This window comes from Phalacrocorax carbo, chromosome 9 (genome assembly GCF_963921805.1).
Source record: "Phalacrocorax carbo chromosome 9, bPhaCar2.1, whole genome shotgun sequence".
Taxonomy (NCBI): Eukaryota; Metazoa; Chordata; class Aves; order Suliformes; family Phalacrocoracidae; genus Phalacrocorax; species Phalacrocorax carbo.
Genome location: NC_087521.1, coordinates 20,057,393 through 20,074,510, shown reverse-complemented (window position 1 = coordinate 20,074,510; position 17,118 = coordinate 20,057,393). Strand labels below are relative to the sequence as shown.

Sequence of the window (17,118 nt, the reverse complement as noted above, 5' to 3'; positions counted from 1 at the left end):
TACTATAATTTTCGTATTATTATTGTTTTATCTATAACTGTGGAGAATTGTATAATTAATTCCAGGAAGTTACCTGCCCACATTAAACACAGTAATATCTACCCAGCAATGAGCCAGTTACGGTTCCTGTATTGTTATGAAGATTCTGGTTTCTTTGAAAAATTCTTCTGAAACTTCTAATGTTTTGTATGCAGTATGATAGTTCGTGTGCACCAATTTCAACCCATGCCCTTTTCTGATGTCTTAATTTCATAGGGATATTCTTTTGTTGCACCTTCTATTTTGTTTAAACGCAATGCAGCTACAGTAGATCCTCTTCAGTTTTATATGGGGGATGAACGGCCTGGAACTACAACTATTGCCAGAAGTGCTATGATGAAGGTAATAATAGTATAAAGAGCTGAGTTAATTTGGTTAACTTGGAACTGCATCTAACTTTCAAAGCAGCAACCACAAGCTAGGCTACAGATTACAAAATAGTCATTGTTCATTTATCTGTGCTCTTTAATGGCTCCTCAGACGATCCAAGCATATAATTTGCATGTGGTACTGTTAAGAAGTGGTTAAAGTTTAATCTGAAAAATGAGACGATTGTCTAGTTTTCCAGAAGACTGAAGTATAGCAGTAATAGTAATTTGACTCCTGATAGTTCTTATTCAGCCAACCATTGTATATATTTTTGAAGCCACTTTAATTATATCAGAATTCCTTCTGTGATATATTTGCCCAAAAGTATGTATAGTTGTGTGAAGCCTTATAAGAACACATGCTATTGTGATGTCTTCAAACAAGCACATAGTTTTGTGGATAAATGTATGTATAGCCATCTTTGATCCTGTTTGTCTGAATATTTTGTATCTTAAGCTATTGTAGTAGTAATTATTTATTTAGTGAATATGTTTGTTTAATATAACATAATATTTACTCTTTGATTGTTAGAATAAAGTTTATGCATATTATTAAATTGAGGTTAACATATTTTATCAAAAAGAACGCTCTTTTACAATTTTAAATGTAGATGAAAAATTCTCACGAAACTTTACTCTTTGTCTTTGACTGTGTATACTAAAAGTATTCTGCAGAACTAAATACAGACAGTTTCCTAACAGGACTCTCCATTTTATCATCATTATGAACTGGATCTGAAAGAGAAACCATTGGGAGAAGGAAGTTTTTCCATTTGTCGAAAGTGCTTACACAAGAAAACTAGCCAAGAGTATGCAGTAAAAATAATTAGCAAAAGGTATAAATATTCTATAAGACAATAAAAATATTTTCTTTGCTTACTGTCACCCATGGATTAGAATAATGTTCGCTACATTTTTAGAAGTGGAAAAATAACTTTCAAATAATTTCCTATTTGAAGAATCTACAGAAACTTATCAGTAACTTTATCAGCCTTAAAAGATGCTGAGGGTCTTTTGAAGCAAACTGGTATTCTTGTTGGGGACGACACAAGAAGAAACCTAAAGAGTACTTTTCTGGTTCCTAGTTATATTGTACCCTAATTTCCCCTAATTTTGCTCCTAACCAGAGTAGGGTATAAGGCCCTCCTATCTTTAGACCTAAGTGAGCTGAATGTAGGCTTATGCTACTCCCTTTCCTAAGCAGCCCAACTGATTGCCCAGGACATCGCTTTTAAGAAGGCTCTGTAGAGTGGGTTGCCTCAGATCTAATTAATTGTGTGTGTGTAAAATGGAATTACACTATGGAGTTGTAAGTTGCATCTTGTTTCCTGCATGTTCTGAACGGAACACCACAATAGAGGCAGCTGACTTGCTTTGTACATGGGGACCATCTGGTCCTCTTCCAGAATAGATACCTCTGGCGGTTTCTGCCCAGGGAAAAATTAAGAGAAGGGTTTCTTTGAGGGGTGGATGGATTTTTAGCTTCATTTTGCAGTGTTCATTAGTAAATATGTCCCTAGTGTGTTGTAGAATGCTTCAGGAAAGGGAAAAGAAAATGTAAATGTTCTGCTATCAGAATGATAGTTCACTATGATCTCTTCTCCAAGACAATTGGCTGTACCTCTGTTTTTCCCATCTCTAGAATTAACTGTCCACTAGACTTGTTTCTTCACATGCTTTTGGATAGGATAAGTTCAAGAATAAGACACCTATGTATAGGTGTCTGAGCCAGTTTTCTGAGGTCTGCTACAGTTAATGGAGACCTACTCAAAACTATTAGTGGAGCCTACAGAGAGACTCGAATGACCAGGCACTAGCAGCGGGATTCAGTAACTTAAGCATAGGCATCTACGTAGTGCCATTTTAGCATCTGTTGTTGTCCCCTCTGTCCTCTGGTTCCCATCGGTCTTGTGACTACTACCTTTATGTAGATGTCTTCATGGCTGATGTCTTCCAGGCTTTCCTGTGCTTAGGCCACTGAATCCTACTCTAGGTATGAATTTTACGGTGAACTAATTCACCCTGTAAGATTAATTAAGTAGAATTTCACTCATTATAATGAGAACTTAGACAAGTAGTATGCAGTAGACACTTACATTGGGTATTTTAATCTGTAAATTTCTACCTTGTGTCTACATTCAAAATTTTTTTCTATGTTGCATGCAGAGCTGCAGATCAGTACTCCCATCTCATTTTAAGCTAATGGATATTTTGTTCCTAGATAACAGTGAGCAAACTAGTGTTGACTTTTCCCATAGAACTTAACTTTTAGGAGTCATGTCCCTAAATGGTGTTACTCACAGGTTCTTTTGCTCTTTCTTCTTCATCTTGGTGGACAAGGCTAAATGAAGGTAAGAAGTGGTCTGTATACAGAGAATTTTAGAATTGCAGGCTGTGAGCAGACTCAGAGCATGTTTGTGCAGTATTTAGAGGTAGCAGTAAACCCACACTCCGGCTGGACACAAACCAGCCCTGAATAAGAAACTGTTAAGCTGTAAATAATATTGCTCTGAGGACCACACTAGTAATTCTTGCTAAAAGGAAAATTATAATAGGTTTCTAGTAACTTCTTTGCCTCAAAGTCAGACAGTCTTTCACTCCTACCCATCAAAGGTGCCAAAAAACCTGAATCCTACACCTAGCAAACCTTTTCATGATACGTGAGGTAAAAGCTCAGATCAAGAGTTCCTCTGTGGTGTTGCTTTGTTAGTAGTGCTGGACCTGCCTCAATCCAACAATTTGAGGTTTATCTGTGTGTATGAAGGCCAATGAAACAGTGAAGCCCTGTGTAAACTTCCTTGAGTTACTGTTTTAGAGCTTCCCATTTGTTTTTCATGATATTGCCTGTTTAAAATCTGAGGTGGTAACTATTTATAGAGGGGAAATACTCAGAGAAGTCCTCGCACAAATTTCAAATGTTTATGTTCTTGATACTGAACCTTCTTCATCTGTTTCCTAGGTCTACCTTCTCCTGGTAGTAGTTTAGGGGGGAAAGATTATCTGAGTCAGTTTTTTAATTTCTTAAGGATGTGAAATCACTTTCAGTTTAAAAAACATCAGCAGAGATGCAGGTGTGGAACAGCTTAGTTTACCTGTTGATTATGTGAAGCCTGCAGAAAAACAGAATACTCTTGCACAAAATTCTCATCATGGTTCTGGTTCTAATTAAGGACAAAAAAAAAAAAGCAACCAAAAATTAAGAACAAGTGTAGCAAGAGAGATTCTATCTGTATTATCCATAAGGTCATTCTCTAAGTCAGTACAGGATTAGCCTTTCTTGGAGAGAGTTTTGGCAAAAATTTTCAGGCATTATTTGCCCAAAATAAATCAGCATATTATTTAGTGGACAACAAAATGTTCTGCTCTGTCCCCATTCGCATACTTTTTTATAATGTTCACCATGTTCACTTTTTTTGGCTATAGATTTCAGTACAAGAGGATTTTGCTCTGGAGCTAGTCTCTTCTTATCTCTTCCATTTCAGGTTTTCACAGTGGCCAGTTTAAGGGTTCATTTGTGTAACACAGTTCATATATAGATTATGTTACTCTTTTTTCTAGTAGGATCTCATAGTTTCCATACAGCTTTGGAAGTACTTACCTCTTATAAGAATGGAAAAGGATTGGGCCAATAATTTGAGTCTTCAGGATAAAGCTGAACTAACAAGTATTTGTAGGAACAGGGGTGAGGTCAAATTGCCCTGGACTAAGGGAAAGGTTAGTTTTAGATAGAAACTATTCTGTAGTATCATTTCAGCTTTTGCTGTAGCAAGTTGCAGTTGCATCAAAAACATTGTTTGATTTGGGTGTGGGTTTTTTAATGTCTTAACTTTCAGGGTTATGTAGAGAGTTTTGCTCAGCTTACTTTGAATATGCTTTTAATTATGTCTAAGCAGTTGTAATATTAAAAAATGTGGATTGCAAGCAATTAAAAAAAATAGGTGTAACACTTTGAATGTGCAATTTGCTCAGTAAAATTTGTACAAAATGACCGCTCAATTTTTCTAGAATGGAAGCCAACACCCAGCGAGAAATAACAGCTCTGAAACTCTGTGAAGGACACCCGAATGTAGTGAAGTTACATGAAGTTTATCATGACCAGGTATTTTGAAGAAACTATAATCAGCACTTGCCAAACACATTGCCATGTGTTTTCCCAAGACCATTTAGGAGTGAAGCGTACTGTTACTGTGGAGGCCGCTTTTTTCCTAGGGCTTTTGTCTGGTCAGTATAGGAGATGAAGCAGAAGTTCTGCATTCAAGGGAGCGTGCAGATACTCTAGCAAACAAAAAAAGTATTTGGAAGAATTAGTCCTGGATTCTGTTTCTGGTTTTGTCCTTGGTCTACTTTGTTAATCATACAATATATTCATGGCCCGGTTTCAATATCTATGATACTGAGGTACCTAATCACCTTCCCTCGGGGTTGTCATGAATCTTAAAATAATATTTGTGAAATAATTCGGAAGTTTTGCATATGAAGATTACATTTCTAGCAATTTTTTTTCTTACTTATTAGTAACTTAATGAGATAACGAAGTAGCTTGTTAAACTACCAAATGTGAAACTAGAGCCTCTATTTGAAAATATATTGAGATCAGTTTAGGGTTTATTTAGAGACCTTAGTTCTCTTTTTCTTTAATTAATGCAAGCTCCACAGCATGTAATAAGCCATAATTTGATCTAACTTGGAGGTTGGCCCTGGTTTGAGCTAGGAATTTGGACCCAATGTCCTGCAGAGGTCTCTTCCAACCTAAACTGCTCTGCGATTCTAATCTATGAATTTATAACAGAACATGGGGCTTTCTTCCCTCCCCACATATCCCAGTCTATCCCCATCGTGCTGTTTAAACAAGGACCAGTGGAGTGCTGATGTGGAGCACTTCTAAAATGAGCTGACAGGATCAAAAATCTCTAAATCTCTATTGTAATATTTAATGATAAGGAAGGCTTTTTTTTTTTTTCTTCTTTCATTTATGTACAGTACTGAGTGCATATGTGTAGAACAGGACACTTTTTTCACTGTTCTTTTAGTAAAATGACTATACTCAGGAATATATTAAAAAAATGTTCTCTGGATTGCTCTGCAACTGAATAGGCTACTCTCAACCAGCCAAACCACTGTATTTTTAGTTGCTCCTGGTAGCTCCCAGGTGTTATCTTCCAGATTACTCAAGCACAATATTCTGAAGACCAGAAAATATTCTCAAGACCAGAACTCATTAAGATTTTCTAGTTTTGATATTTCTGCAGTTTGTCTTTAAAAAAAAAGTTCCAATTTTCAACTTGCTTGAATATTGGTTTGATCAAATTCTACATTAGTAATCCAACCATAGAGTATTGCGTTGCAGTCTTTCGGTGAGCCACAAGAAGTTTTCTAGCAGAGAAAAGTCTTTATCCTTTCCATCTTTCCTGTCAGCTATTCCCAAGACATAAAGAAAATTTGCCAGAGAAGGGTATCTTAGAAGCACTACTAGCAATGTGACAAGTAGACCCCTTGCTTGTTCTAAGAAGTGTTACATAATACTTGTAAATACTCTAATGTTTGGGAAGATGTCTACTGAGATTCTAATGAGAGAGTGGCTTTGGCTACTGCTCTGTAGGGGATGAAATCAGAAGAAATTCTATATAATCTTTGATTTCACAGTAAAGTTTCAGGGTGCTTTATAAAAAATTTGGTAACATCAAAGGATCTGGTAACATTAAACAGCTAACTCCTTATGCATATTAATAGAAATATATCCCTACATCAGATCAAGCTTAAACAGCAAAAGTCAAGCTTTTTCCAGCTTTATTTCTTAACCTAAAGAAAGACATTTCGTCTCCCTACAAATTTATCCATTTACATGGTGGCATTGCTTTTTTGTAAAAAAATACTAGATGAACATGGGGAAGGCATCAACGTTCTTCAGTCTCAGTGGGATTGATGTGAAAAATGTCATCTGAGATGCAATTTGGTGCATTTTATTGGCCTTTAGAATTGGTGTGAGCAGCAGTTTTATTTCTTCAAACTTTCCGAACCTGTTGGAATAGCACCTAGCTCCTCAATGAATGTTGGTTTGTAATGTTAAATTTCTAACACCCCATATTTTTCTTTATTGTTTCAGCTTCACACGTTTCTAGTAATGGAATTGCTGAAGGGAGGAGAATTGCTTGAACGTATTCAGAAAAAGAAACATTTCAGTGAGACTGAAGCCAGTCATATTATGCGCAGGCTTGTTTCAGCAGTGAGCCATATGCACGATGTAGGAGTAGTCCATAGAGATCTGAAACCTGAGGTATAGTGGCTTCCTTATATGTTTAGACATTAAGTTATTAAATATCTGGAATGTGACATATTTCTGTTCCTCCAGCTTTTTCTACTTCTATATTTTTTATAAAATGTTGTCACTTTTACTTAGCAGATTCTGTAGATATTTTTCTGTAACTGTTAGGAAACATTTTTAGTTTTGTAAGCAATTTACACTCTAACTTGTTCAAAAACATTCTTTGCCTATTTGGGGACAGTTTTTACTAGTAGTAAGTATTTATTGTATGAAACAGTTCACAAGCAGAGCTAGGTTGCTTGGATACTTTGCCTGTACATTTCCACCTTTTGTTTGATCTTAATTCCCTCAGTAGGACTTCTTTTGGAGGTAGGTGCGACACCCTTGTACTGTCTTCTGTTCCAGTTAAACACAAAGTAAACTACAAGCTAATGCAGCCAACTAATAAAGATGTGTGATTTGAGTTCAATGAGTTTAGTAGTTTCCCAAAAGAAACAATTATTTAATATATATTTTTCAATAACTACTTGTTCTGGTATTTTTATTGTGCACCAACATCTTCCCTTCCAGACAATTCAGTTTACTATGGTGAGGTTGACCACTGGCTTTGTTCTGCTTCCATTACTTTGCCAACAGTGGGCTTGGACATGTGTTAGTTTTCTTTAGCCCAAGAATAGTGTAGATTGATGTTAGTTCATCCAGTAAGGATGTTATATTGTATTGGTGATTACAGTCATTGTACCTCAGGAAATAGCTACTCCTTTTGTATCTGGAGTTTAAAATGATCCACCGTTCCTACTGAAGTTTCACGCTTTTATAACATACCTTCTGGTATATTACAAACTTCTTTTATAGTAATTCCAATTCAACAGGTGAAGTAGTCTGCTAGGTGTTCGTATTAAACTGTTTCTGAAAATCAGGCCAAAATATAAGTGTTTGAAAACATCTCTGTACTAAATAAAAAATTAAATAAAGAGGGACTATTGTGAAATTCTAATGCGTCAGTTGAAAATGCAACTCTTGGAAAAAGTTTCTCTGTTGACATCATCAAGGAAAGAAAATAGCTTTTGACACAAGTCATTATTAAAAGCACAAAACCCAGAAATCCTTTCTCTCCTCCTATTCTCATCATTTTAGTCTTATTATCATCTTGAATATGAAGGCCAGATTCTGTAAAGCAGAGCTTCAGCTGCATGGTAAACTAGGCAGTCTTCAATTCTACATGATGTTCAAGAACAGAAGCCTGGGAAGTCCGAGTAATGAAGGGTTAGCAAACAGCTTGCAGAATGCATTGCCTCCACAAAGTTGGACTTAACCAGCCTGTCTCCTTCCTGCCTGTTGTTTTGAAAGTTACTATTTTAGGTTCGGACGTGAATGTATGGGATATGCAGACATCCCAATATAGATGTGGTTAGCCCACCTTTCTGTAAAAATGTATGGGAAATTCAGTTGCTTTTCTAACAATTCCAGTCAGATTTGTTTGTTCAACTTTGACATCCAGAGTGATACTGAGAAGCCTATTTTAAAAAATACAGCCGGTTACATATCACTAAGGGTGGGGCTTTTTTTAATTGCATGGACTGGAAGGCTCTTCTGTTTAAGCAATAGTAATCAGATCACATATATTGCTCTACATAATAGAGGAAAAGTACTGAATAGTAAATAGAGAATTCACAGAACTAAAGAATTTGTGTAGCTTATGTGACCAACTGGAGCCTCTCAGTAGAGGATTTCAGGACTGTCTGTGAAGTGATCATTACTCTGTAAACTGGGTTCTAAAGATATTAGAAAAAACATTCCAAGGCAGAGGAAATGGTGTTTATATATCTAAAATATAGGTAGAATATAGCTTTAAATGTGGGTTTTTGTGAAACACACTTTATTTATCTAATCAACAAAGTAGTCTGAATCCAACTTAGGACATTTGGACTGTACCTTTTTTGGTGCATAACCAATTTCATTTTTGTCTTAAGAAAGGAGGTCCTTTTTAAACCAATGTTACTGCAGTTCTTTGTTTGTTGACTGTATAACATCACCATAGAAAAAAGATTATTGTATTAATCACCTGTCCGTCCTCATTGTATCAATATTTTTGCTGAAATTAGGCTTCCCACAGATCCATTTTGCACAACATTTTAATATGGAAAACTGACTTTTCTGATTGTGCATTAAGCTGTAACAGCAGTGCAGAATGCAAAAGCACTGTTTTGTAGCAGCTATTCTCTTTTATCCATAATGAACGTCCTGAGGTTCTCCATATTGATCTGCTTGCAGTCTAGCAATCATTTTTTTTTCTTCTTCATGAGCTTGAAATTAATTACTTTGAGTCATTTACCTTTTGTATTACAAAATTACATAGGGCTATAGGATTTCTATTATTGAGACTTTTTCTAGCATTGCATAGATCAAAAAGCAAATGCAACAGCAAAATTTTGCTCTCCTCTCTGAGAAGTTTAAGGCAGGATTAGAAATCATTTCTAATTCATCTTGGCCTGAGCCGGTTCTCCTAAGACTTAGCTTTGCTCTTGCATCTTTCTTGACAAATAAAAATACTCAGGGAAAAGAACAACAGATAGTCTTAACTCTTCTTCTGAACTGTTAACAACTTGTCTGTCTTCAGGTCTGACATGCCACATGTCAGCCTGTAAAGCTGGAATTCTCAGGGACTACTGTATCAGTTTTTTTACTGGTGTAAGAAGTAGGCCATTGGTTCGATGTTGGTCTGCTATGTGACCTTCAGTGCTTGAATGCTGTTGGTCCTAGGTCTCTTCCAGAAAGCATATCTATACTGACTTGAGATCCATACCCGCCAGCGGTCAATACAACTACTGAGCTATTGGTGCCCTTTGTAGTCCACCATCCTTTGCTTTCAAATTATTCTTTCGCATTACTCTGCTTGTGGCAATATGGCTTCGGTGTGTTACCACTTGAAGACCAAAGGCTATTCAGTCACAAGACTTCCTTAGTCCTACCTGCACAGTATTTTTGGCTTGTATCAGAACTAGTGTGGCCAGCAGGACTAAGGAAGTGATTGTCCCCCTGTACTTGATGCTGGTGAGGCCACACCTTGAATATTGTGTACAGTTTTGGGCCCCTCACTACAAGAAAGACATTGAGCTGCTGGAGCATGTGCAAAGAAGAGCAATGAAGCTGGTGACGGGTCTAGAGCACAAGTCTTCTGAGGAGTGGCTGAGGGAACTGAGGTGGTTTAGCCTGGAGAAGAGGAGGCTGAGGGGAGACCTTATCACTCTCTACAACTACCTGAAAGGAGGTTGTAACAAGGAGGGGGTTGGTCTTCTCTCCCAGGTAACAAGTAGAAACGGCCTCAAGCTGCACCAGGGGAAGTTTAGATTGGGTATTAGGAAAAATTTCTTTACTGGAAGGGGTGTCAGGGACTGTAACAGGCTGCCCAGGGAGGTGGTGGAGTCCCCATGCCTGGAGGTATTTAAAAGAGTTGTAGCTGTGGTGCTTAGGGACATGGTTTAGTGGTGAACTGGCAGTGTTAGGTTAACGGTTGGACTTGATGATTTTAAAGGTCTTTTCCAACCTATACAATTCTTTGTATTGCATGTGTAAGAAAAGACATGCAACAAGAGTTCCACACACAGGAAAGCCATTGTTCGCAACATGCCAGAAGGAAGTGAAAGCTCAAGAAAATTTAGTTTTGTTTGAGGAAGAAGGCAATTCTCCATTTATGTTGATGTCTTGGCTTTTTTTTTTTTCTTGTCAGAGTTCCCCAAGTTATTTTCCCCACTGTTCTCTGCTACATACCCATTTTTATTAATAATCTCAGAACTATCCCAATTTGCAGATATACAGGAGGCAGATAAACACATCGCATTTCCTTACATCCCAGAGTACCGTTATTTCTACTTTCCCATTTTTAGCCCAGTGTCACCCAGTTCCCCTTTTCTCTAGATACGGAAAGTTTTCTGTATTAATAACTGTAGGAAAAAAAACTATTTTAAGTATTTGAACCTATTTTCTAATCAGTGCTGGTATTGATTTTGTCTTTGCTTTTCAGAATTTATTGTTTACAGATGAAACTGATAATTCAGAAATAAAAATAATTGATTTTGGCTTTGCTCGTTTAAAACCACCTGATAATCAGCCCCTTAAGACTCCATGCTTTACTCTTCATTATGCTGCCCCAGAGCTCTTGAATCACAACGGTTATGACGAATCTTGTGATCTGTGGAGTTTGGGGGTCATTTTGGTGAGTGACAGAGGTTTTTAATTGTAACTTTATTGTATGTATTTACTTTTCATTAAAATGCAAAGGACTTGACACAATTTCAGACTTGGAATTGAGTAGACGCTGAATTCAAGTGAGGTGAAAATACTGCTGCACAAATAATAGGTTCCAAAGACCTATTCCAAAGTTCTCCAGGGGTGGAGACTTTTTTCCTAAGCAGTAAATTAAATTCAGCTTTTCTGGGAATGGAAAAAATCCTTGATATGGTCTCTTTCTTAAAGATCTGTTGTGTTAGGAGATGTTACAGGCATCCATATAATCTTCTTACAGTTTCAATTCAGAGAAGGAATCAGCCTGCATTCTTATTCACAGAAAACTAGTTTCAATATATATAAACCGGGTAGAAATACCATCGTGTTTTGTTTACAGTTTCCTGAAACATATGAAACTTTTTGGGTGGTTTTTTTTGTTTTTTTTTTTTTTTGTTACAAGGACTCTAGAGAGATTCTTGCATATTTTAAAGTTTTTTTAGCATTGAAGTTATGCTGCTCAAAGTTTTATTTTATAGCACTGGTGATACAAACAGCAGCACTCCACATTTAGTAATATGGTTGTCAATAAATACTACTGTTAATACTACTTTTGTTCTCATGACAGTATACAATGCTATCAGGACAGGTACCGTTTCAATCACAAGACAAAAGTTTAACATGTACCAGTGCATTGGAAATTATGAAGAAAATAAAAAAGGGAGAATTTTCCTTTGAAGGAGAAGCTTGGAAAAATGTTTCTGCAGAGGCTAAAGAGTTAATTCAAGGTATGTATTCACAAATATTTCATGTACCTTATATTTTTATCTCAAAAGGCAAAATTTAAAGCACTCTACAATATCTGGGTGCTGTGATCAACATTAGAGTGCCTAATGGGACAGAGTAGTATCCACAGCTTGAGCTATGCACTGATCCCTGATACAAGTGATGGGTAAAGGTGGACACATCAGAAAGGCATTACAAATTGCTTGTACCCCTATCAGAGAGCTTTCTAATGTAGCAAGATGCTGATAGAAGGTTAGCAGGGTTAGAAGTAACTGAAAAGCTTCAGAAAAAGTGAAGTCACTCTTTTTAAAAGTATTTAAAAGCAGAGTTTTTCTTTTATGTTATTTTTGCCTTTGTAAAAACACCAGGTATGAGATAAATGTTTTAAAAGCTGAGCTTTTGCAGCAAATGAATGTATTACTATAATTTTTTCCTCGGGTTTTTTTTCAATATGTGTGCCATGACTACTGTATTTCTGAGCTGCTTCATTCACATTTGCCATGCTTTGATTCCCCTTAAAGCTTTTGAGCATCTAATCATGTTTTCAGCATGAGATAGACACCAATCTTAATTCTGCTAAGATGGAGTTCTAAGTTTCTGTAGAAGCAGGCTTGTAAGGAAATTTTCTGCCAAAAATGGAGGCATCTCCATATTCAGACTTCAGTGGATCACACAGAGAATCTGAGACTTACTCTCTTGAACTTCATCCTAGACAGGTTTTAAGTGAAGAAATAACTTGGTAGTTCTGAGTTCACGTGAAGAGAGATGGGAGTTATCGAACGGTTAGACAGCAATTTCTTGCATTTAGTGATTCTTCTGGAGAGGATGATAGTATAACATTGTGTTAGCCTTATCTAGGATAAATATTGGCATACCTAGGATAAATATTGCCATTACTTATCAAAGCAATGCATGAGATCGTCATAAAAAATAATTGCATTTTCTATTAAAAGCAGATAAATAGTTCACAATTTAAGAGAATGTAATATATTTCTGTTAGGACTTCTAACAGTGGATCCAAACAAAAGAATTAAAATGTCCAGCCTGAGATACAACGAATGGCTTCAGGATGGCAGCCAGCTGTCATCCAACCCTCTAATGACTCCTGATAACTTAGGCTCTTCAGGAGCTGCAGTGCATACATATGTCAAAGCCACTTTTCATGTAAGTACTAAGAAATGTTATGTCATGTGCTAAATTTTGTAATGTGTTAATCTAGATTTTTGTATGTTTTCTCTTAATTAAAACTACGTATTTGTCCTTGTAGCTCAGTGATTGCTCATAGCTGCATTTTTTTTTTTTTCCCCTCCATACCTAACATCTGTGATTGAGTACAGTGAAAACATGAATCATGAGGCAAGAATAAATTTCTTGAAGACATTTATACTAATGGGGTTTTGGGGACTGAGAAACAGCTGTTCATGGAATAGCTATTATAAGTACTCTGTTTCTTAGATAAATGTATTAAAAGGTCTTCAAACTTTTATAAAAAAAGAGAAGAAACTTTCTATTTAACCTAAGTAACTGTTTGACCTTTTGTCCTTATGGTTACAAAATCGAGGTAAAATTTCTGGAACTTATGGTAGTTCCTGTATTTTTAATATCATGGATCCTTTTTTAAATGGACTTGCTTGTCTACCGTTGTATATTTACTAAAAACATTTGAATTGCAACTGTATTGTACATCGTGTTGATTCTCATGATTCCTCTACAGAGAATAAACTAAAATTGAGCAGATAATGTAATGCTGGTAGGTGCTTATTACTAAGCGTGTGTCCTGATGGTGCTACATAATTTGGGCTCAAAGAAAAACTGTATTTAACTGTGTGTAGTTTCTGAAAATGTATTCTTAAGTAGGTTTAAGTCTTAATAAAGTTATTTCTAAATGAAAAAGAACATGGAAAGTAAGAGGCCAATTAATAATGTTATGTATTGGCTTTTAAATACATGTAAAGGCTAGCAAAGTTATCGTTACAGCTACAATAAGAATTGGTAGGGACCTGTCAAGAGATTACAGTTTATCTTATGACTTACATAGAACATTCATAATAAGCTGCAAGCCATAAAATGTCTTAAACCTATTGAAAAGCTTAGAGTTACCTTTTATTTTTGAACAGGCCTTTAACAAGTACAAAAGGGAAGGATTTTGTCTCCAGAATGTTGACAAGGCACCTCTTGCAAAGAGAAGGAAAATGAAAAAAACGAGTACAAGCACAGAGACACGTAGCAGCTCCAGTGAAAGTTCACATTCTTCTTCCTCTCATTCTCATGGTAAAACTACACCTACAAAGACACTTCAGCCAACGAACCCTACAGACAGCAATAACCCAGAAACCATCTTCCAGTTCTCTGACTGAAAAGCAGAGAATATCCTGTCTTGAAGATTTAAGTGGTTATAAACTTGGTAGTACCTATATTGTCTTCTCCCACTCTTCCTCCCTGTGGCTTACAGACTACAGGAACACGTTTGTCGCTTTAAAAATGTATTTCAATCATACCTTTTTAGCTTTGTATTTCAATACATTTCTTTTTAGCATTAAGTTTGGTATCACTGGATATGGTATAATACTATTATGCAACCAATGTTGTATTCTCTTAGGGCTAAATTACTAGTGTGCAGTCAAGCTCAAGGTAAGGAGCTATGCTGCTTGTGGTACAGCTTGGAGGAAGACTGCGTCTCAGTGTCAGAACCTTCCTCCCAGTTTCTTCCCCACTGTTCAAAGAAAGGAAAGCTCTGTAACATGCATAGAACTCTTGGATCTTCTGCTTTTACCCAGCTCTGTGAAGAATGTCATAAAATTTGATTCTTCATGCATGTAAAGAATCATTGGTACAATGCACCAAAACAGTATAGTACTTCAAGGCCTTTTAAATTTGTGGTTACAGTCTGTCCCATTTATTTGAATTTTAAGAGCAAAATGAAGCATTACGGAACTTTTTTGAAAAGTAACTCCATATATCTTGTTCTAAACAACTGGGAATATAAGTCTTAGGTTTGTTTTTTTTTTAATTTATTTAATTTTTTAAAAATGTCTAGGGTAAAAGATGTCTGATAAGGTGAGGTGTCTAGTACTGTGATACAATAATTTTTATTTCTACTTTTTGAAGCTATTAACTTTTAAAATGTTTTACAGGTTCTAAAATGTAATGCTATAAGAGAAAGTGAAATTTCATACTGAATGCTTTGGAAAATGGTCACATGTTAAAATAACTATATCAAAAATTCATTATAATTTATATTTTCTTTTTATATTTACACAATAACTTTAAAATACTAAGATTTTTTTAAAGATGCAAAACCTCCAGTTTCAACATTTGTTATTATAGGGTCCATACAAAATGTATACCAAGTTATTTGAATTTTGCATTGTGCAAATACGGCTGTTTAATAGTGACTGTAAAATATTAGGATATATGTTTTCTTCTTTTGCACTTTATAACATCAAAAGGAGATGTTTTCTAATAAAGTGCACTCAGATTTCTCTTCCTACAAGGTGCTGAGCACTGTCTTACTGGGTTGAATGACCTGAAATCCACCTTATTTGGTGGTGTCATGGTCATTGTGAAGGAGAATTCTGTACTTTGCAGGAGTGATCCCTGTATATTACCCCGTTTTCATTCCTTACTTTAAACTGCAAAGCTCTTTCTACCTTGCTTTTACATTGTATATAACAAATACTAGACCTGGGCACCTTGTGTAGTGTAGATGTTAACAACTTATGCACTGGGAATACTAAAGGGAAATTATATTGAACACTGTGCTTCACAACTTGTTCACTGTGGTGTTCTACAGTGAAGTATTTCCTACTGTGATAGTATAGTATGTACATAACTGTTTGGAATCATAAATGTGACTTACAGAAACATCAGCATAAACTTTTAAATCAGCATATTTTATAAATTTATGGAGAGCTCTTTTATTGCTTGTATTCTCAATGACTAAGGGTAACTTAAGTGCTAAAGATGACTCCAGTTTTGCAAATGCTTACATGTGAAGTCAGGGAGACTCCTTGTGTAAAGTTAATCATATGCCTAAATTTGTGTGATGGAAGACTAATTGACATGGGGGTTTTGTTAAAAGCTTGCTCTATCTTAAAGTAACCTTAATCCAAACCCTATGCAAAAAAGGTTATAGGAATTGTTTATATCAGTGGTTTTATTTATAGAGCTATATCAGATATCAGTATTGACAAATACAATACATCCATGTTTACAGGGATTGTGTGTATCAAAACAAGGCTTTGAAGCCCAACATGTTTGTTCTGTGTTTCTTTAATATTAATAATGGCATTCTGAGGTTTTGGAATTGCTCATGTGAAATAGTTTACTACTTTCTTGATGTGAATGTCAACAGTAATTGCAGCATTAATTTCAGGTTGATGTGAATATTGAGATTTGCACTGTTTATGTAGAAGTAGGATATTTAAAGATCAGTGTATGCGCTAACAACACAACCAATTTTAAGTGGCCAATGTTAAAATATTGAAAAATAATTGTCAATGTAATATATTCAGGTTTGCTTTCTGAATGCTCTCTTTGGAAGTAATCTCAATAGTGAACATGGCTCATTTGTAAAAGAATACTTTCCCTCTCCCCAATAAACTTGCTGTAAATACAACAAACAATCCACCATTAATACTTGTTACACAGACAGTACAAGTAAATTGGGAGGCTGGAGAACAGGTTGCCTGTGAAGTTTGCACTTTGAGGAGTTTTTGGAATTTGTCTTCAGGGTGAGGACAATAACAAAAAAAAACAACAAAAAATTTTGTTTGATTTCATTTAAGTGTAAGAAACTTTTGGATACCAGGTGGATTTGGAATATTGTGACCCAACTGAAGTAACTTCTTACAGTTAGGAACACAGTACAGTTGTTTCCCTGTTGGGAAATTTAAACTGTTGCTTGACAAACTGATAAAACGAGAAAAAGGAATGCTTGCACAAGATAATAAATGTTAGAGGTAATGGCTGTGTTGTCAGAGTTTTTTTCACACAGGTTTTAAGAGACTGTTGTTGAGACTAAAATTATTAGAAAACATCACTTGTGTCAAAGACAACTTTCATAGATTAATATTTCTGTGACCTCCTTGTGCTCTAATACTAGTTATATAAAAATTTAAAAACAGGGTAATACTTTTTGGCAGGGCTAAGTACATTTAGGGGTCACCTTGCATTTGCTTTGAACTAGTTACCCGGGGTGGCTGAAATGCTTATCACCTCTGACTTTCTGCTGCCTCCAGGTAACAGAGCTCTTGAGGAGGTATGTTTGAACACCAAGCTGTCTGAATTTTTAGATTAGCATCTTTGCATAAAGAACTGCTGACCTCCATTTACACTGATAAAACTGAGTTGCAAACCAGGCAGCTCAAGAGCAGGTTCACTTCTGGTTCAGATGTCCCTGCAGGAGACTAGTTACTTTTGGCAGAACGATGTTGTCTT

General features: G+C 35.9%; 1 protein-coding gene across 3 annotated transcripts in view; it reads left to right on the top strand.

Moving 5' to 3' along the window:
- Window positions 1-16,359, top strand: part of RPS6KA5 (ribosomal protein S6 kinase A5) — an 83,847-nt gene extending 67,488 nt beyond the window's left edge. For all 3 annotated transcript variants that reach the window (XM_064460566.1, XM_064460565.1, XM_064460567.1), the window contains 8 exons: window positions 256-381; window positions 1,110-1,243; window positions 4,413-4,506; window positions 6,511-6,681; window positions 10,694-10,885; window positions 11,522-11,681; window positions 12,680-12,843; window positions 13,797-16,359. In XM_064460566.1, the coding sequence (XP_064316636.1) occupies window positions 256-381; window positions 1,110-1,243; window positions 4,413-4,506; window positions 6,511-6,681; window positions 10,694-10,885; window positions 11,522-11,681; window positions 12,680-12,843; window positions 13,797-14,036 (1,281 nt within the window). In that variant the 3' untranslated portion in view covers window positions 14,037-16,359. The remainder of the gene's footprint in view (window positions 1-255; window positions 382-1,109; window positions 1,244-4,412; window positions 4,507-6,510; window positions 6,682-10,693; window positions 10,886-11,521; window positions 11,682-12,679; window positions 12,844-13,796) is intronic.
- Window positions 16,360-17,118: the final 759 nt, after the last annotated feature.